Raw genomic sequence first — 18186 nt, forward strand, 5'->3', positions numbered from 1 at the left:
TTATGTAGTAATAGAAGGTCTTGAAATTGTTTCTCAATTAATAGCCCAATTATATTTGTATCTCTGAACTAATGGACTATAAACAAAAGTGGCTGTAATTCCAAAAGCAATTTATGCAATTCTTTTGTTAGAGTTTGGGCCTGCATTCACCCTGTGGTGTTGGGGAATTATGAACACATAAAATGATCATCATTGATTCAGGAGTCATGGAATAGCATCTGGAAAGTGTCTGATAAGCCATTGCTTTATTTTTTAGAATGAGAATTAAAATATCCTCAGGTACCCCGAAACCCCAGAAACAGCCCAAACCTAAATATGCAATCTGTTTCAGTCTTATATACTATATTTTTATGTATGTTTGCACATTTCAGTAAATTACTTCATTTATATGAAAAAAAATATTATATAAATGATGGATGGTTTCTTTTCTAGATATGTGTGTTCACAGACCTATATTTAAAATTAACATGTTGAAATTTAGAAAGTGCTTTTTTTATTTCAACTATATGTAATGCTAGTCAGTGAATGACTATAATCATGATTTATTTGATCAATGAATAACTAAGTGATAAAAATATACATTACATGAAGTAAACCTGAATCATATCATATCCCAGTGCTAAGAGATCAAGTACATACACTCATCTGTAAATAAACTCATGTGATCCTTTACGTTGTAAGTTCAACAGATCTGATACAGATATTAGTTACAGCATTTGTAACTATGGTGAAGGTTTATAGCGCTCACACTTCTCTCCTGTCAGATGAGGGTCGCAGATCAGAGTATAATGAAGCGCAAAGCGACCTCCACTGGATGGGCATCTAAATGTGTTGCTCCCCGCCCACAGGTCTTTCTGACATGATACTAAAAGATCATCATAGGATGGGTCCTCGTCCCAAATCTGGACCTCCAAAAGTGACTCTGTGTTTACCTTGATAAGAAAAAAAAATTAAAACAAGATGTGATTTACTCATACTTTAAATATTCAGCTGAGATTTGGGGGTTATAGAAATGGTGAGAAGAGCAGACCTAAAGGGCAAAATATTTAATCACACTGATTCTTGAAAGCATACTCTTTGCACAATTACACATGAATGCTCTCATACACACCCCAAATTAGAAGGTCTGTTTGATGAATTGTGATACCAAAATATAGCTGTCCCATTGTAAAGTAAAACCTTGTGCAGTACAGCAAACAAATAGGTAATACAGATACAGAGACAAAGCTGCTCTGAGCACAGAATTGCATTGTACCATATTATCTGTGGATCTGTCTAAGGTGCTGGATGCAGTGGATCATTAATTGCTGCTGAATAAACGTATTAATGCTTGTGTTCATTCTAAGGCTGCTATTTGGTTCAGAATTTTCCCTATGAATACAATTCAGTGTGTCGATGTCATAAAAAAGACCATTTATCTGATTTCTTAAGCTCCCACGGGATTGCACAGTGCATGCTTGGAAATAAACAAATATGGCAAATCATTTTAAACCGATTTTGTTCTTTATGTTTATAAATTATTTGGGTATGGGCATCCCCAAAAAACTAGTCTATGATGACAATACTGCTGTTTTTACACTTGATTCCTCAGTGGTGCAGGAAGTGCAAGAACTTCAGACTGTATTTCACACCCTGCTCTCCTGTATTTAAAGCCATTTTTGTAATGTTCCCAAAACAGTTTACAGTTTTTTCTGAATGCTTAAACCCTAACTGTGATTCCTGTAGCACAATCTGTGGTCGGCATGAAGCTGGACACTCTGGTGACAGTGGCAGAGAAAAGGACATTAAAGAAACTGATGGACATTATGGACAATGCTGGGCATCCTCTGCACACGGCCATAAACAACCAGAAGAGTCTGTTCAGTGACAGGTTGCTTCTCCCCAAGACAAGAACTAACAGACTTAAAAACTCCTTTGTCCCACACGCCATCAGACTGTTTAACTCCTCTCTGGAGGGGAGAGGGAGGGGAAACAGGAGGACAAAGGAGGGGGGAACAACTAAGCTGTAGTGCCTCTGCACCTCACTGTACAATACCTTGTGCAATACTTTTTGTAAATAGTCAACAGTGCAATAGACTCAATACTTGAAATGTGCAATTCACTTGTATTTTTATTTTTTATTCCTATTTATTCTATTTATCCCCTTTGTATATTTTATTTATATTTGTCTCTGTATTTATATATGTGTGTGTGTGTGTGTGTGTGTGTGTGTGTGTGTGTGTGTGTGTGTGTGTGTGTGTGTGTGTGTGTGTGTGTGTATATATATATATATATAACAGTTCTGTAACTGTAACTTTGGTCGTTGCTGTGCTTTTTTTGGAAGTCGAATTTCCCAGAGGAACCCACCCGAGGGATTAATAAAGTTCTATCTTATCTTATCTTATCTCTAAAACTATTCAGACTTATAGCAAAACCACTCACTGAGTTTGCAAAACTAAAAGCACAAAAACTGCTTTGCACTCAGTTTGCAATTTTGTAACACACACTTTGCAAAACTGTAGGCACAATCCACTGCACAACACTCAATTACCAAATTTCCAGCACACTCCTAGCAAAAGTATACACATGTATGGCTATCATTAACACTAATTTGCCAACTGTCTGGCACACTTTCACATGTGAAAACTTTTTTAGATAATTAGTTCACTTTGCAATCAGCAATCCAATCCAGTACAATGGAGGGAGCAGAAAGAGTGAGAAGTAGAGGAGGCCGAGGAAGAGGACGTGGAGGTGAAGAAGTAGGATGAAGAGGACGACAAGGACAAGGAGGAGCAAGAGGAAGATGAGGAGGGGGGAGAGGAAGGGTAGGAAGAGTAAGAAATAGAATTGCTGATGACATCAGAGCTACAATAGTGGACCATGTAATCAACCGTGGAATGACCCTGAGGGTAGCTGGCCAACGGGTCCAGCCTAACTCGAGCCGCTACACTGTAGCAAGTACCATAAGGACATCTTGAAATGAGAATCGGTTAGTACAGTCACTTCGCACAAAGATTTGTAGCACTGCCATATGCCAATGAGAAACACACCAATACCATTGATGTAAAAATACTGAAATTGTTACTTTACAGAATTGCTAGATGACCAGATGCTGGGGGCAGAGGAAGCATGTTCACTGCAGACCAAGTAACCCATATAGTCATTATGGCTGTTTGATACGGAAACACCATTTTTACGAAGGTGTGAAGAGTTAATCTAGCTGTGTTTGCTTTTGCAAGAGAACTACAATGTTTTGATTATTGGGTGACAGGTTTTCTTATTTGTGTGAAGAGTTTTGCAAAATTAGCCAATAGTTACAAAAAATGTGCTTAAGCAATCAGAAAAAACTGTAAGACTCAAAAGCTCACTTCACACTGAACACAGGAAGAGTGACTGTCAAAAAAAAACAGGAGTCTGTTGGTTGAGAAAAAGACATTTCACAGATTCTGATGTGTCGCGTCCAAGCTTTGTGTTTACATCTTTGTGCAGAATCCGTTTACCTGGGCCCTATTTCAGGAAGCCGGTTTAGAAAACAGAGTGAAAAACGATACTCAGGGTTGAGTAACCCCGAACTGTCCAACTCGGAATATTCGGTTTCAGAAAGGCTGATAACAATTAGTTCAATCAACGCGGAGTTGCTTTAACCCCAAGTTAAGCGCACGCACGAGGATACATAAAGCCCTGATTAGTGGAGCACAGATTAAGCGAGTCACCATGGAGACGGAGGGAAAGAAGGCGCGGTCAATGTATTTTACAGCGCTTGAGGCCGAAATTCTGATGGCAGTATAGGGCTTTGGAGCGTGATGTCACGGGGGTGGGCGATAACATGCAAATTTTGCGGAAAAAAAGTAACACAGCCTCAGCTGCAAAAGAAAGGGAGCATGCATGGCAAAACATGGCCGACAGAGTCAATGCATGAGTGTTAATTTAAACATTGATCTAGGGATTTCCACCCATTTAACACGTTATTTTATTATATTTTATTTTATTTTTTATTTCATACATTTTATTTTGTGATGTGATGTGAGCGCAGGTGCAACCCAACAGGCCCCAAACGTTCCTGGCAGCAAGTAAAAATGAAATATAAAAATATAGTCCAAACAGGTAAGGTGTAATTGTATTATGAGCCATAGTGCTTGGTCTGTTTGTCCTATATAAATCAATTGCAGTTAGAGGCTACATTAATTTTCTTTCTGTAAGCACTTATTGAAATTATCTGAGCACATTACAAGTACATATTTGCTTACTCTGTATGCTCAAATGTGACCCGTTATAGCCAACAGAAAAAAAGCGGAGGCCTGAAAAACAGGTGGGGGTCGTCCACCACCACCACTCACAGAGGCTGAGCAGTTGGCTTCCACATTTGTGATAATGTTGGCAGCATCACATATGATCTTCACAGTGCAGAGAACACAAATTAGCATCCATTACTATAATGAAATAATTTGTTAGTTTGAAATGCTACAGGGAACTATGTACCTGTACATTAATGCTGTGGAAAGACTTCCTGTTCACATAGTCTCCTTCATTTACTGAAGGAGCAATGATTGGAATGTGAGTGCCATCTATACAGCCAATCACGCCTGGGAACCGTGGGAATAAATGTAAAATTTAAGTAGTAGTTCAAGTATCACCACATCATGAATTAAGTTTTGTTCATCCTGATACCTGCAATTTTGTGGCATCCCTCTTTGATAAATCTTGTGGGTCTATGACCGGGGAACACCACAAACGTGTACAGGAGACGTTTCAGTGCAACTGTAACATTCCTGACTGCCCGACAGACGGTAGCCTTGGAAACGTGCTCAGCGTCACCAATATTATACAGAAAGCTCCCGTTTGCAAAAAACCGAAGTGCAATACAAATAATATGTACAGAACTGAGACAATGTCCGCGATGTGTCACATGAGCAATATTAGGCCTGAGGATGTTATTCAAATAAATTATAGATTGTGCTGAAAAACGGTAACGTTCACACAGGAAATCATCAGGAAATGATAAAATGTCCAAACGCGCTCTAATCACTCTCTCCCGGCGGAGAGCTCTGCGGAGAATTTGGGCTTCAACATCTACTGGCTCTTCAAGGAAGAGACACGCCATGTCTGACACTTCCTACAGTCAGGTTTCCGACAAAGAGGCGGAGAAAGTTAGGGTTAGTTGAAGTAAACCTGCTAGGGGGCAGGTTAGCTTCACGGAGTGTGTTGTCATAGTAACTCGCTCAGAATTAATCTAAACTCGCTTTGTGAAACCGAAAACCCAGAGTTTTCGTTAACTCAGGGTATACTTACTCAGATTTTGCTCTAAACCGGCTTCCTGAAATAGGGCCCTGCTCTCACTGTTTTAGCTGTTTGGTGGTTGTTGAAATAGTTTTGTGAGTTTTAACCTGAGATTCTGGCATTTCTGGCAAAATACATTTAGATTTAAAAATTGATTCAGGATTTAATGAATATTGTGTTATTTAAGCTAAAAATTGATTTTAATTGGAAAATCCCAAACTGAGAGTGAGAAAGTGAGAGACCTGAACACACACACAGAGGAAGACGTAAAGACATATGACATGACAGACTCTCATGAGAGACAAAGACACAAAAGGGGCCTAGTTGACAAGAACAAAATAAACCAGAATATGAATATAAACTTGGAGACACAACAAGAAGTAAACTCAAGACTAAAATGTATAAAACTTAAATCATTAAAACCCAAAGAACGAATCAAATAGAAAATAAGCTAAAATATCTGGGTCATAGACCCAGACATCTGACAATAAGATATTTTTGACAATTAAATATACAGAAAGAAATAATTATAGGATAAAAAGACACAAATATGAAAAACAGCTTTAATCTTCCTTAAAAAAGTTTACTGACCGTGCCGAGCAAATAGTCACCAGTCCAAGTAGGGTAGTTTGACTCGATCATTTCAGTCCTGCCTCTGACGGAATCAATCTTTAATACAACATAGCTGTGAAGAAGTAAAGAAACAAAGAGGACAAGTTGATTAAATATTACTGCTTGAAGGAAATGCTTTTAGCATTGTGAAGCATCCTGTGCAAGAAGTTCACAGGCATGAAGAGGGCAGAGTAGAACAGGCGATAAAGAAAAGAGAAAGCTAACAAACCATTTGGGTTAAAAAAAATTTAAATCTGCCAAAGCAATCAAGAAGCAGCTAAGCAGCAAGGTAACAAGGTACAGTTAGATCCATAAATATTTAGAAAAAGACAGCTTTTTTCCATTTTTGGTTCTGTACATTACCACAATAAACTTTAAATGAAACAACTGAGATGCAGTATCTGAATAAAAAGATTGCAGAAAATGTGAGAAACTAAAGCATGTTGTTAACACAATCCCTTCATTTCAGGGGCTCAAAAGTAAGTGGACAAATTAAATAACTCAAGATAAAATATTTGTTTCTAATACTTGGTTGACATCACCAGATACAGGATTTCCTTCTTTTTAATGCTCTTCCAGGCCTTTACAGCAGCAGATTTCAGTTGCTGTTTGTTTGTGGGTCTTTGTGTCCAAAGTTTAGTCTGTCTGAAGTGAAATGCTCACTTAGGTTGAGATTACTTGACCGACTTAGCCGTTCAAGAATATTCCACTTTTTCGCTTTAATAAACTGCTGGGTTGCTTTGGCTGTAGGGTTTGAGCCATTATTCATCTGCATTATGACACGTAGAATAGGGTGAACAAGTGGGTCTTTAACTTAGCTTTGAAAAAAGAAAAAGCATGGTCCCAACAGTTTTTCTCCTGGCTTTAGGAAACTTTAGAAGGCCAGAGTATTGAGATTGGAGAGCATGGGAAGGAACATAGAGGTGCCAAGTTCAGAGAGATATGAGGGTGCCAAACCATTTAAACCCTTTTAGGTGAGCAACAGCACCTTAAAATCTTCTTAAACCTGACAAGGCACCCAGTAAGAGATTTCAGTACCGGAGTAATGTGCTCATATTTCCCAGTTTTGGTTAAAATGTGAGCAGCTGCATTTTGTACCATCTGTAAACGTCAAAAACTTTTCTTTGGTAGCCCAGAAAGGACAGCGTTACAATAATTAATGCGTGAAGACACAAATGCACGGACAAGAACCTCTGGAGTGTCAAGTTATGAAACTCGTATGATTTTAGCGATGCTTCTTAGGTGATAAAAGGCAGTCCTTGAATACCCGTCCATCTGAAACATGTTTTGGACACCACTGTAAAAATGGTTAACTTTGTGAAAGCCAGGCTCCAATGCAACAAATAAGCAGGGAACATGAGACTTTATTACTGCACAGAGAGGTTCACTGGCTATCAAGAAAGTGCTGACCCATTTCTTTGAGCTGAGGGATGAACTTAAAGTTTTCTTCTGTAACTATCCCTCTGAGCTGCCTGAACATTTGCATAATGAAGAGTACCTTACGTGCCTGGCTTATCTGTGGCTTACACATTTTCTTGTCTGAACAAGCTCCGTCTCGGATTACAAGGTGTTTCTGCAACCATATTCAATGTTCAGAATAAAGTTGAGGCCCTGATAAAGGAGTTAAACCTTTGGAAGAACTCCATGGACACAAACAACACAGAAGTCTTTCCCATGCTGCATGATTTTCTGTGCTTAAATTATCTCACACTCACACAGTGTGAAGCACAACTGTAACATGCACCTTGAGGAGCTGGTGGCGCAGTTATGCCAATACTTTCCAGAAACGGAAGGGTCAAATGACTGGATGTGTCACGTATTCAAGGCCATGCCTACTTTATTATCAGTGGCTGACCAGGATAGCCTGATTGAGATCGCCTGAGATAGGTTTCTAAAAGTTGAATGTGCTCAAAAGACCCTGGCAGATTTCTGGATAGTACTGTGCACTGAAAACCCTGCGTTGGCTAAGCGTGCTGTCAAGACTGATGCCTTTGGCCACCACACACTTATGCAAAAGTGGATTTTCTGCTTTAACAAACATGAAAACAAAATACAGAAGAAGACTTTCTGTGGAAAACAATTTAAGACCTTTCCCAAATTGAGCCAAACATTTAAGAGCTGTGTGCCTGTGCTCAAGAACATCCATCACATTAAATAAAGTTCTGTATAATGAAAGTTCACAACTTGTCTGTATGCTCTCGATTCTAATAAATCTTTTGATACACAGCTAGTATTAAGTAGGAAAGTCATTATCTTTAGGTGGGCGATAGAACACTGTAATTAGAATCACATCATATAAGGCTTATGTGATTTACTCATGAAAGTGGCCACTTTCATATATTGTTCTAGTAAGTATACAAGTTTCATTTATATGATTTTTTTAAGGGATCTTATGTCTGTTTTCACTCTTGTATGCTTTTCATACAAGTTTCACACAAGACAGATATAAACTTTAGAAGATTTATATACATCTTTTCCATGTGGGTTTGCATGTGGCGATAGAAGCTTTGGTGCAGACAATGATGAGTGGGTAAGATGACCAAATCAATACCTAAGACTGAATCACCTTGAATGGGGAACCTCAACATCACTGGGTAAAATGCCATTTTGATGCACCAACAGAAAACGTATAGTTCAGGTAACCTGCATGCCTTTGCACTTTAAAGACACTGGCGTACTTGAAGGACACATGAACACATACAGCGATCCACAGCTAAGACTTGTGCACAGAAATCTGCAGTGACTGTACATGTAAACATTTTTAATTGCTTCATTCAACAACCTGACTTTACATGAACGGCTGACAAAATGAAAGTTATCTCTTTCCAGACTGGAAGAGGAAAGTGGTAGCACACAGTGTGCATTGACTTTCCTTGTGCAGGTACATGACAAACAGCAACAGTCACCTACTTTCTTAAATCCACTCACTCTCACAAGCTCAGTCATAGTGGCTCTGTTGCTTACTAATCACTGTCTAACCACTGTAAATTCACTGTAACTGCCATCTCCTCATAAAATGTTTGTTAAACTGACCAAGCTTACATAGACTGGATATAACTACCAATTCAAGCTGTGTAGATCATTTATGTATTTTAGCCCCAAATGTTCCTAACAAACAGTACAGGATTGTCCCTGGTGACTATAGTTACACAAATGTAATCTACAATCTCAGTACATATATATATTACAGATGATTTTAACAATGATTCAAGTAGCTGAATTCTTGAAACTGAACCAAAATGATGCTCCTTGTACTTTCCTATATTTATTAGGGCATATTATTAGGGCAAAGCATCGTGCCAAAGCAGTGGGTAGCACATGAGATGTGAGCCCACTGAGGTGGGATACAGGCCAGTCCTTCTGCAGGGACACAAACTGTGAATTTAATTATCCTGGTTTTGGATAAGGAAACAACTCAAGATGTCCTGGTATTCTGAGAATTTAAAAACATTCTATCAACTTTCAGGTCCTGACCTCAGCTTACTCACCTGTCAGACGTACCCCAAGTGTCTCCCGACAGATCCCAGGCTTGAATTTTGTTCACAACCAGTACTCCCCTCTTATGCTTTATAGGACAGCACTTTGTATCCAGGTTATCAAGGTCCTGACAAGTTGGGTTTTTTTCTAAGGAAAGCGCGATGTTACCAAATAAGTACTCATTCAAGGCAGTCTTTACCCCTTCCTTTTTTGCCTCAGTTGGCATCAGCTCATACAGTGCCAGAAGGGAGTACGAAACTGTATCTGGGAGATTCTTCAAGCTGTTCAGCCAGTTTCTGAAGCCCACGGAGTCATCAACATTGAGGGCAAAATCCCCTGACCAATCATTGCCTCCTATCACCTCAGTGTGGTGTTGATGGAGACCAGCACCATACCTAGTAGTGTAATCCTGGTTTTGTAGGACCTTCATACAAGACTGTTCAACACTATATAATTTTTCCTTCCCCAAGCCAACCGAAAATCCCTTCGATAAACAGGCGTGAACCTGAAAGAGAGAAACACAAATGCCATGTAGCTATATTTCGGTATTTTATTGCTGCTTTTCCTAAAATAATGGTTTTCTCCACCACTTATCATTGGCAGCTAGAAGAAGATTTTTGGTAAAATAGTAGATATTTAACTATAGACATAATAAAATTTTACAATTCTTCAGTCAGGAAGCAATGCAGAAAATTAAAGACATTTATGTTTTGATCTGATCCAGTTTATCTTGTTTTATAGCAGAAGATGTTTTTTCCTTCATCATACTCAGCATGTTATATGACAGAATACATTAGATTTTGTCTGGAAAAGATCATCTAACTGAAGGTCTAACTGATCTGCGTATACTTTATTTAGAATAAGATTTTTTAATAAGGTTACTGAGGGCAAAGAACAATTACATACAGAACTAAAATCATTATTGAGCTTGCATTGTTTTCAATGTGCACCACTATTCATAGTTGGATTTGTTGGATGTGAAATTCCACAATGATTGAATGTAATTTAAACAATTTAGTTTAATCATCGACTAGACACAGACTAGACACAGACGACTGCCATCACTGTAAATCTGTGCGCACCGGGTCTTTCATGGCAGTGGTAACGTAATGTGTGTAAGTGGAGTGTGTGCAGTCTGTGGACAGGCACATCTGCTTCATGTACATGTACCTCATGTGAGTTGAACTTGTTCAGGGTGGACAAACAGGTTCGTGCAGCTGTGATTCTTCTTAGTTGGCCCCCAAGGAAAACCTGCAATTTGGTATATTGTTATCTTTTAAAAAAAGTGTGTGTGTGTGTGTGTGTGTGCGTGCGTGCGTGCGCACGTGCGTGTGTGTCTTAACCTTGTGGATGTAGTGCGTGCCATAGGTTTTTATCAGTCTGTCATACTGATCACTGGTGGAGGAATTGTAGTGACTTGGCAGATTGTCCACATCCCTCTTGAACTCTGGGCTTAAAGGTGGTCTGCTTGCTACACGGAAACTAGACACAAAGAGACTAATTAGGTAATTATCTTAACTGAAACAAACTAACTGACAGGAACTTATTTTCAGAGCCTACCTATAATATTTGCAGGTGATGCCATGTACACTGAAGGTGTACCGATCCTCTTCAGCCCTGGCTACAGCAAATTTAAATGCTTCGGAACGTGTTCCTCCCACAAACACGCGATCACCCAGAACTATATTCAAATTTAGGCCATCGTGATCAAGCACAGCCTGCATTACATACATTATAAGTTACATCAATTAGGGGAACGTAACATAATCACTTCTTTTTTTTCTAGGTTCCTTTGTTCAGATGCTGTATCTCATTTGTCATGGATTCCTGATCACATTATTAAAAGAAAATTATATTTTTCATTTAACAACAGATACGTTTTAGCATTGGGTGAAATTAAATATGTTGAGATATGAATTATTTAAGATTTCATGTTTTCTTTAGTGCCATGCTGGAGATTAAAAAAAATCAGCAAGCAGTGTTTTATTATTTAATTGACTAAAGTATTAATTGTATGTCAATAATAGGTGTAATATGTTTCATACCGTCATCAGTGAGCTGTGGATACAATGCAAAGGAAGGGATCTCTGTTAAATTTCACTACTGATTTCTTCAAACAGTTTATCAAATTTTCTGTTCATAAATTGACAGAGAATGTTAATGGGACATTTAGCTTTTACACTTTATTAAAGATATTAAAGACAAATTAGGATCCAGAAGAATATTGTTACATTATTTTATTTGTCCATGGCAAATTTGATGCTAGCTTTTATGGTGAGGCACAAGTCTGTGTTACATCAAAGACATGAAGGCTGTTAGTCTTTTAGTAATTATAACATGTTATAATACTATACCCAACATTGTCGTGTACACTGCTGTCAACCGGAGTGCTGCACTGGCTGAATGCACGCCAGTCCACTACAGAGACTGGCACCTGAAAATAGAAGACAGAATACCATGATTAATAAGTACAAGCTATGTGTAAGCCATGTTTAACTCACTGCACAGAATTATTTATTTTACTTTCTGCAGCCTGTTGCCTTGAAGGGGGTTGGTACAGAGAGTACAGTGGCCGTTTGGAGTCATGTAGGTCCTCACATCAACCACATAGGCTGATGTTCGCCTCAGGGTGACCAAGTCGAATCCCTCCCCCACCAGGTTGTGACCTGGTACAAAGGGAGCAGACTCGCACTCGCTGTTGTTCCCAGTTTGACAGGAGAGAACAGGGGAGATGTATGACAGAAGGAGGATCAGGCAGAGAGGAGGTGGGGTTGAAAAGAAGAGCATGGCTTCAGTCACAGACTGAAAGGTGGGAGAGAGAAGGATTTTCATTTAGCTCCATATTTTCTTTTAGACAGCAACACATATTTCGTAACTTTAGTTTTGTACCCAAAAATGCATATCTATGAAATATACTAAAGTTGAAATTTGTGGGATTATTTTTCTGATAAAACATCTTTGGGTTGAATTAGAGCAGATACTGCAAGTCAGTGTCTGACAAATGCATTTCCGGAAGATTGGATATAAATTACCATAAAAGCATTCCGAACCTGGTGGAAAGTCTTCCTAGAAGAGTTGAAGCTGTTATAGATGAAAAAGGGTGTGCTGAAACCAAACTAAGCTTAAGCTCAATTTAAACATATTATCCTGTATATGAAAAAATCTTTTAATCTTTTCACTGTATTTGTAACAATAGTTCAAATTCATTTCCAAAACAGCTGGGAAGCTGTGTACAATTTAATGAAAGCAGAGTGAATACCATTTAAACTCTATGCTTAACTGAAAATAGTAAATGTACCATATTTAAAAGACTGAGACATGTTTTATGTAAAAAAATATAAAATTTACTTTCATGCCAGAAACACGTGTTAAAAAATTATGGACAGCACATGCAGCATGTGTTGCATCACCTCATCTTTCAATAGCACTCTTTGTTTTTGGGTTTTGAAATCCAAATATTTTTTGTTCACTAGTTGGTTTTGTCATATTTTCTGAAAGGGTTTCTGCTGCCAGATAGTTTGGTTTCACTAAGAGTCACGCTGTTGTAATCGGTTCAGACTGTTCTCAGCTAAAGCTACAGATAACAAAATTTTATCTGTTGTGAGCCTAACATTGCGTGCCAGAACAAAAACACTTGGCCCAAAGACATGGAGCCAGGTCAGGCCAAGTTGGCATATGATTGGCTGAGAGGTAAATTTGCAATTTGCAGTGCTGGCCGACAGATCAAGTGTAGTAGACTCGGCTGAGTGTGGAGCGAAGGATTTGCCTGAGGAGTGATCCACTGGACTACTGGCAGTGGATCCAACAACCCACCACCAAACCTGAAACGCACCCAAATTCCAGATCCAGCTCGTTAGCAGTTCTACTGGAAGGCAAAATCCCTTTATTTTGTTAATATCCTTCCACTTGCCAGAGAACCACTCAGAATGAGGTTATGTGTGCTAATAGATAACTTAAATAAATGTAATTAGTACTCACGTTCTCATGAACTGGCAAGCTGTTATGAAAAACGCATCCAAATGCAAAGTGAAATTCTGTTCGTGAACTGCAGCAGCGGCAGAATTTAAAGTCTGCCACAGGTGTTAAAGTCCAACAGCAGCATTCAAATTAACGCTTGCGTCACTCAGGATATTTACATTCATTGAATTTTTTTAAAGTGATTTTTGCTGTCTCAAAGTTGTTTCCTCTCAGATACTTCAATTTAAAGAAAAAGTGAATTGCAGGTCAATGAACAGTGAACATCTTAAGACTAAAAAAGTCCTTGCACTGTGTGTGTGTGTGTGTGTGTATGTGTGTGTGTGTGTGTGTGTGTGTGTGTGTGTGTGTGTGTGTGTGTGTGTGCGCGCGTGTCACACTGGCTCTTTCATTTGCACTAGTTAATTGGTCTTTCATTTAAGTTTTCTTTTCAAAATGGCCACCAGTAATCATAATAATGATTTTTTTTAATGTGAATAAACTTGTAATGTGAAAAAACATATTAATTAACTAAAATAAAAATAAGAACTAGACTAGACTTTTGACATTTCTGAAAATGTAATTAACTGAAACAATTTTGTAAGATTGGAGAACTAAAAAAGCAAAATAAAATAAAAAATAAATATAGGGAATATTCTTAGTTTTACCATCTGTTAGTTTGGTAAGGATTTAATCACAACTTGCCTAATGAGGCTTTAAATGTGTTCATTGAGACTTTAGCTAAAAGACTGCAGTCAACTGTTTTCAAGACGTAATGGCTGTACTGAACTCTTCATCCAATAATAAAACTAATAATAAATAATAAATGATAAAGAACAAAATAAACACAGAAACTAATAAAGTAAAACAAAAACATTTCAAACAATAAAAACTAAACTGAAACAAGAAAATCCACTTTGGAAACAACCTAAAACTAAACTGACTTAAAGCAGAGTTAAGTCAGAATGACGTTTTACACAATCTAATTAGTAAATACAAAACTTTTTAACTCTGTATTTAACATTTCCAAGGAATTCCGTTACAATAGTTGATACAATATTTTGCATTATTGATACAATTTATAATCCTATTTACCTTTTAATACCCACCCAGTCTCTGACAACATATTTAGGGTAGAGTGACCGTATTGTATCAATTTATTATCACGCATGAACCATTGTGTGATCCAGTTTATATTACAGTGCTATGAATCAAAAGTAAGGAGAAATGACTCAACTTTCATCAGCTGTGATGTAACAGTTGATAGTTGCTAAACTGAGATGCTTGTGACTTTTTCAGTGTAAAAACCAGGATGAGTTTCACAGCACTGGTTTATTTATTGACCTGTTTCCCTAACATCACTGTGATGATGGTACTGGAGAAAATAGTCTCAGCCTGCTGAAGACCACAGGTGAAACATCTGTGCAATTCACAGACATGCCAAATCTGAAAGTGGATGACTGGACCATTTACATGCATTTACATCCCCCTCTATTTATATTTATATTCTAACTCTGTAACATGGAACTTCTCTCGATATTCTGCAACTGGAAACTGAATTTCCTGGAGGAACCCATCCGAGGGATTAATAAAGTTCTATAGAATCTAATCTAATCTAATCTAATCTAATCTAATCTAATCTAATCTAATCTAATCTAATCTAATCTAATCTAGAGGCCTTAATTCCCCCTTGATAGCAATACCTACACATTAAGGATCACTTTCTTTGATTTCTCAAGTGTATTTAACACAATTCAATTCAATTCAATTTTATTTATATAGCGCCAAATCACAACAGCAGTCACCTCAAGGCGGTTTATATTGTGCAGTAGATCGTACAATAATAGATACAGAGAAAAACCCAACGATCATATGACCCCCTATGAGCAAGAAATTCAGCTTCTGCTTGTCAGAGAGAAGCTACAGGAAACGTGTAGGAAAAATGTAAACCCTCCACCTACATGCAGAGGACAAAAACAAAAAAATGCAGATTTAGGACATTTTCAGTGGTTTCATGTTTCAGACCTGAAATCCATGTCCATCTTTTATATACAGTCTGATAAAACAAACCAAATCAGCCTCTAAACTGTTTCGCCTGTATAGAATAGTTTTTGATGGCCAAATTAGTTAGAAAAATACTATCTTTGGACCTTACCTTGGATTTTATGCTATGCTAATTAAAAGTAGTAAAGAAGATAACACTTTGTAATGCATACTTAACCCTGGAGAACCCATGGGGTCAAATTTGACCCCATGGTTTCCCTAGTAAACCAGTGGGGTCGGCTCTGACCCCATGGGTTCTCCAGGGTTAAACATGTAAAAGAAACTGTTATATTTTGTTATTTTCACTGCAGGAAACAGCTCGTGAAAGAGGTCAGGCCTGTTCACAAACAGCTGATTCTGAGAATGGGAAACATATAAAGGCAACTGGGAGGAATCCAAGTACACTGCGTACGAGAAGTGACAGGAGATGGGGTGAAACAAGGGGAAACAAACAGGGCAAAGATAGCAATGGTAAAAACATCTGCCTTTGGAGAACACAGACTTTAGATTAAATATTTACAAACTGCAGAACCAACAGTAAATATTTGTGGGTAAATAAACACACACACACACATTTGAAGAGTCAACCCACAGGTAACATTTAAATCTTTCTGGAGTTTGAGTAGAGAATACTATGAGACCTAACATGACAGACAAAATATAAAAAACAAACATTATATTGTACTGAAGGAGACTTTAAACTAGTAATTGAGACACATCAACAATAAGGTTCCTTACCGTGGTCACTATTCTAAGTCACTATACTAGGTCACTAGGTCACTATACTAAGTGCAATAATCCTTTCTGTCATCGTTGTATTTTTACTCAGTTGTATATAGTATTTGTATTTGTATTCTATTTTTATCTTATTGTATATTTATTTTATTTTATTCTACTGTATATAGTATTTTATTCTATTCTATACAGTTGTGTACTGTATTTATTCTTATTGTATTCTAATTTTTGCCTCATAACTTTTGCACTGTCCACTTCCTGCTGTGACAAAACAAATTTCCCACGTGTGGGACTAACAAAGGTTATCTTATCTTATCTTATCTTATCTTATTCAAGTGGTCATTTTCTCATAGATTTCCATAAAGTCAGGATTCATATTTAATCTAGAGCATCCTCTTTATAGCACGAGGCTGTGACCACTGAAAGCCTTTCATCTGTCCTTTACCATCCATTTCATTTTGTACAATCCACTCTTCCAAGTTTGTGTGGTTTATCCATCTGACCAGGTGAATCTTCGTGCACAATCTTTTTAATTTATCACCACACCGTGTTTATGTGCTGAAAGAGAAATTATTTCCTTATTAAAACCGATTCTGAAATACGATTTCACTAATAACTGTGGCAGTTTGTCTTGAAAGAACAAGTGTAATCTCCACATTTTGACTTTTATGTCAAAATTTTGAGTCTATTTTCAAAATGGTCAATAATATTTTTTTTCTTAAATTGTACCCTGAGCTGAATTTGTGGTTATATTAACAAAATTTCTGGGTGGTGTAGAGGTTTGTGCTTTATTTTGGGGAAATACTTATATTGTTATACATCTTAGTGTCATATTAGTCTAATCTTTAGCACTAAATAGCTTTTATGTGTGCCTGTTGCACTGACACCGTTTATGAAGACAGCTTGTGAATCAAGGTAACTAGAATGAGCTGCTAAATTAGCACTCCATCATGTTGTCCAAGTATGCAAACTTCTGGCTCCAAAACACTAACATGACCAAAACGACACAAGCTTATGCTTCAAACTGCATAGCATGAATCAAATTAGTGTTTTGTTGGAACTGATTTCTTTTACTCTATTTGTGCATTGTGCAGGGTGTGCAGCAGAATACACACTCGTGTGCAGACTGGAGTCAGGATGCCCTGGAAAAGTACTCGAGGCTGTAAATTCTGGTGTGTGTGTGTAGGGAGGAGTTTTCTCTCCATCTCTCCACAGGGAGATGCCCACTGCTGGAGATGTATGATGAGCGAGAGCCAGACCAAATCCCAAATAAGGGAAAAGCCAAGTATAAACCACAGCTACTCCCCAACTTTTTAACCAATCATATTAATATTCTGTTTGTGTGACTCATGATAAAAGTGTTTACTGCTTGGATGCAGTGACCTTTGTCCGTTTGGCTCACTAAACAGAGGAAGAGGCACAGCAGCCATCTTAATTTGAACCTTTACCCGCCTAATAAATTTCGAAAACTTATACTTTGACTTTACTCATCTTCTCTCAAAATAAAAGGACCCCACAGTTTTCTCTGTGGTTACTTACATATATTCTTTTATAACGTGATCTACAGGAGTTTTTCTCTGCTGGCCTTTAGAAAGAACACGGCAGTCGATAGTATCAATACCAATGCAGGTATTGGTATCGGATCAATAATAGCAACGTACGATCAATACTTTATTTCTATCCTCCAAGTTCAGTCTGTAGCCCACTGAATGAAAACACACTATGAAAACTGTCTGAACCTTTTTGTGTTGACTGTCACATGTTAATAGTCTTTTGCACATTTAAACAACAGAAATGGGTCAATTTCTGACTTTCAGGCATATTTACACGCCAGATCTCCAAAAAGGTGTTTTTTGTCTTGTTAACTAATTTAAGTGCAATGTAAAAATCCCAGTGAGTTAGGGATCATTAAAATATGTTCAGAATAATGATGATTAATAAGTCATGACACACTCCATAATCTCCCCAACAAAGCTGCCCTTCTTATGTTAAAAGTATGTGTATATGTGCACATGTGTATTGGCATCAGCAGTCCTGGGACTGTATTTGATATCAGATCAATACCAAAACTTGCTGTATCTCACAGCACTATAATGCATATGGTTTGAG

General features: G+C 37.8%; 1 protein-coding gene across 2 annotated transcripts; it reads right to left on the reverse strand.

Moving 5' to 3' along the window:
• Nucleotides 1-226: 226 nt before the first annotated feature.
• Nucleotides 227-13480, reverse strand: LOC113024483 (perforin-1-like). 2 transcript variants are annotated; one of them, XM_080303136.1, is made up of 11 exons: nucleotides 13324-13346; nucleotides 12378-12426; nucleotides 11869-12147; nucleotides 11700-11779; nucleotides 11391-11403; nucleotides 10906-11063; nucleotides 10689-10827; nucleotides 10516-10596; nucleotides 9357-9850; nucleotides 5848-5941; nucleotides 227-932 (listed from the first exon to the last, which is right to left on the reverse strand). In XM_080303136.1, exons 1-11 carry the CDS (start codon nucleotides 13329-13331, stop codon nucleotides 723-725), a joined length of 1605 nt encoding a protein of 534 aa, XP_080159262.1. In that variant the 5' UTR covers nucleotides 13332-13346; the 3' UTR covers nucleotides 227-722. The 2 variants fall into 2 exon arrangements, with proteins under 2 accessions (XP_080159262.1, XP_026027400.2); XM_026171615.2 differs by lacking the exon at nucleotides 12378-12426 and having other exon boundaries at nucleotides 13324-13480.
• Between the last annotated feature and the right edge of the window lie 4706 nt (nucleotides 13481-18186).

Source organism: Astatotilapia calliptera, chromosome 6 (assembly GCF_964374335.1).
Source record: "Astatotilapia calliptera chromosome 6, fAstCal68.1, whole genome shotgun sequence".
NCBI classification, from domain to species: domain Eukaryota; kingdom Metazoa; phylum Chordata; class Actinopteri; order Cichliformes; family Cichlidae; genus Astatotilapia; species Astatotilapia calliptera.

Bases quoted from the DNA above. Each gene is read 5' to 3' on its own strand.
- LOC113024483 (XM_080303136.1), bottom strand. The intron at 12,148-12,377 runs GTAATTTATATC...CCCACCTTTCAG, and splicing joins AGGTTCGGAATGCTTTTATG to TCTGTGACTGAAGCCATGCT. The intron at 10,597-10,688 runs GTTAAGACACAC...ACCAAATTGCAG, and splicing joins GCACGCACTACATCCACAAG to GTTTTCCTTGGGGGCCAACT.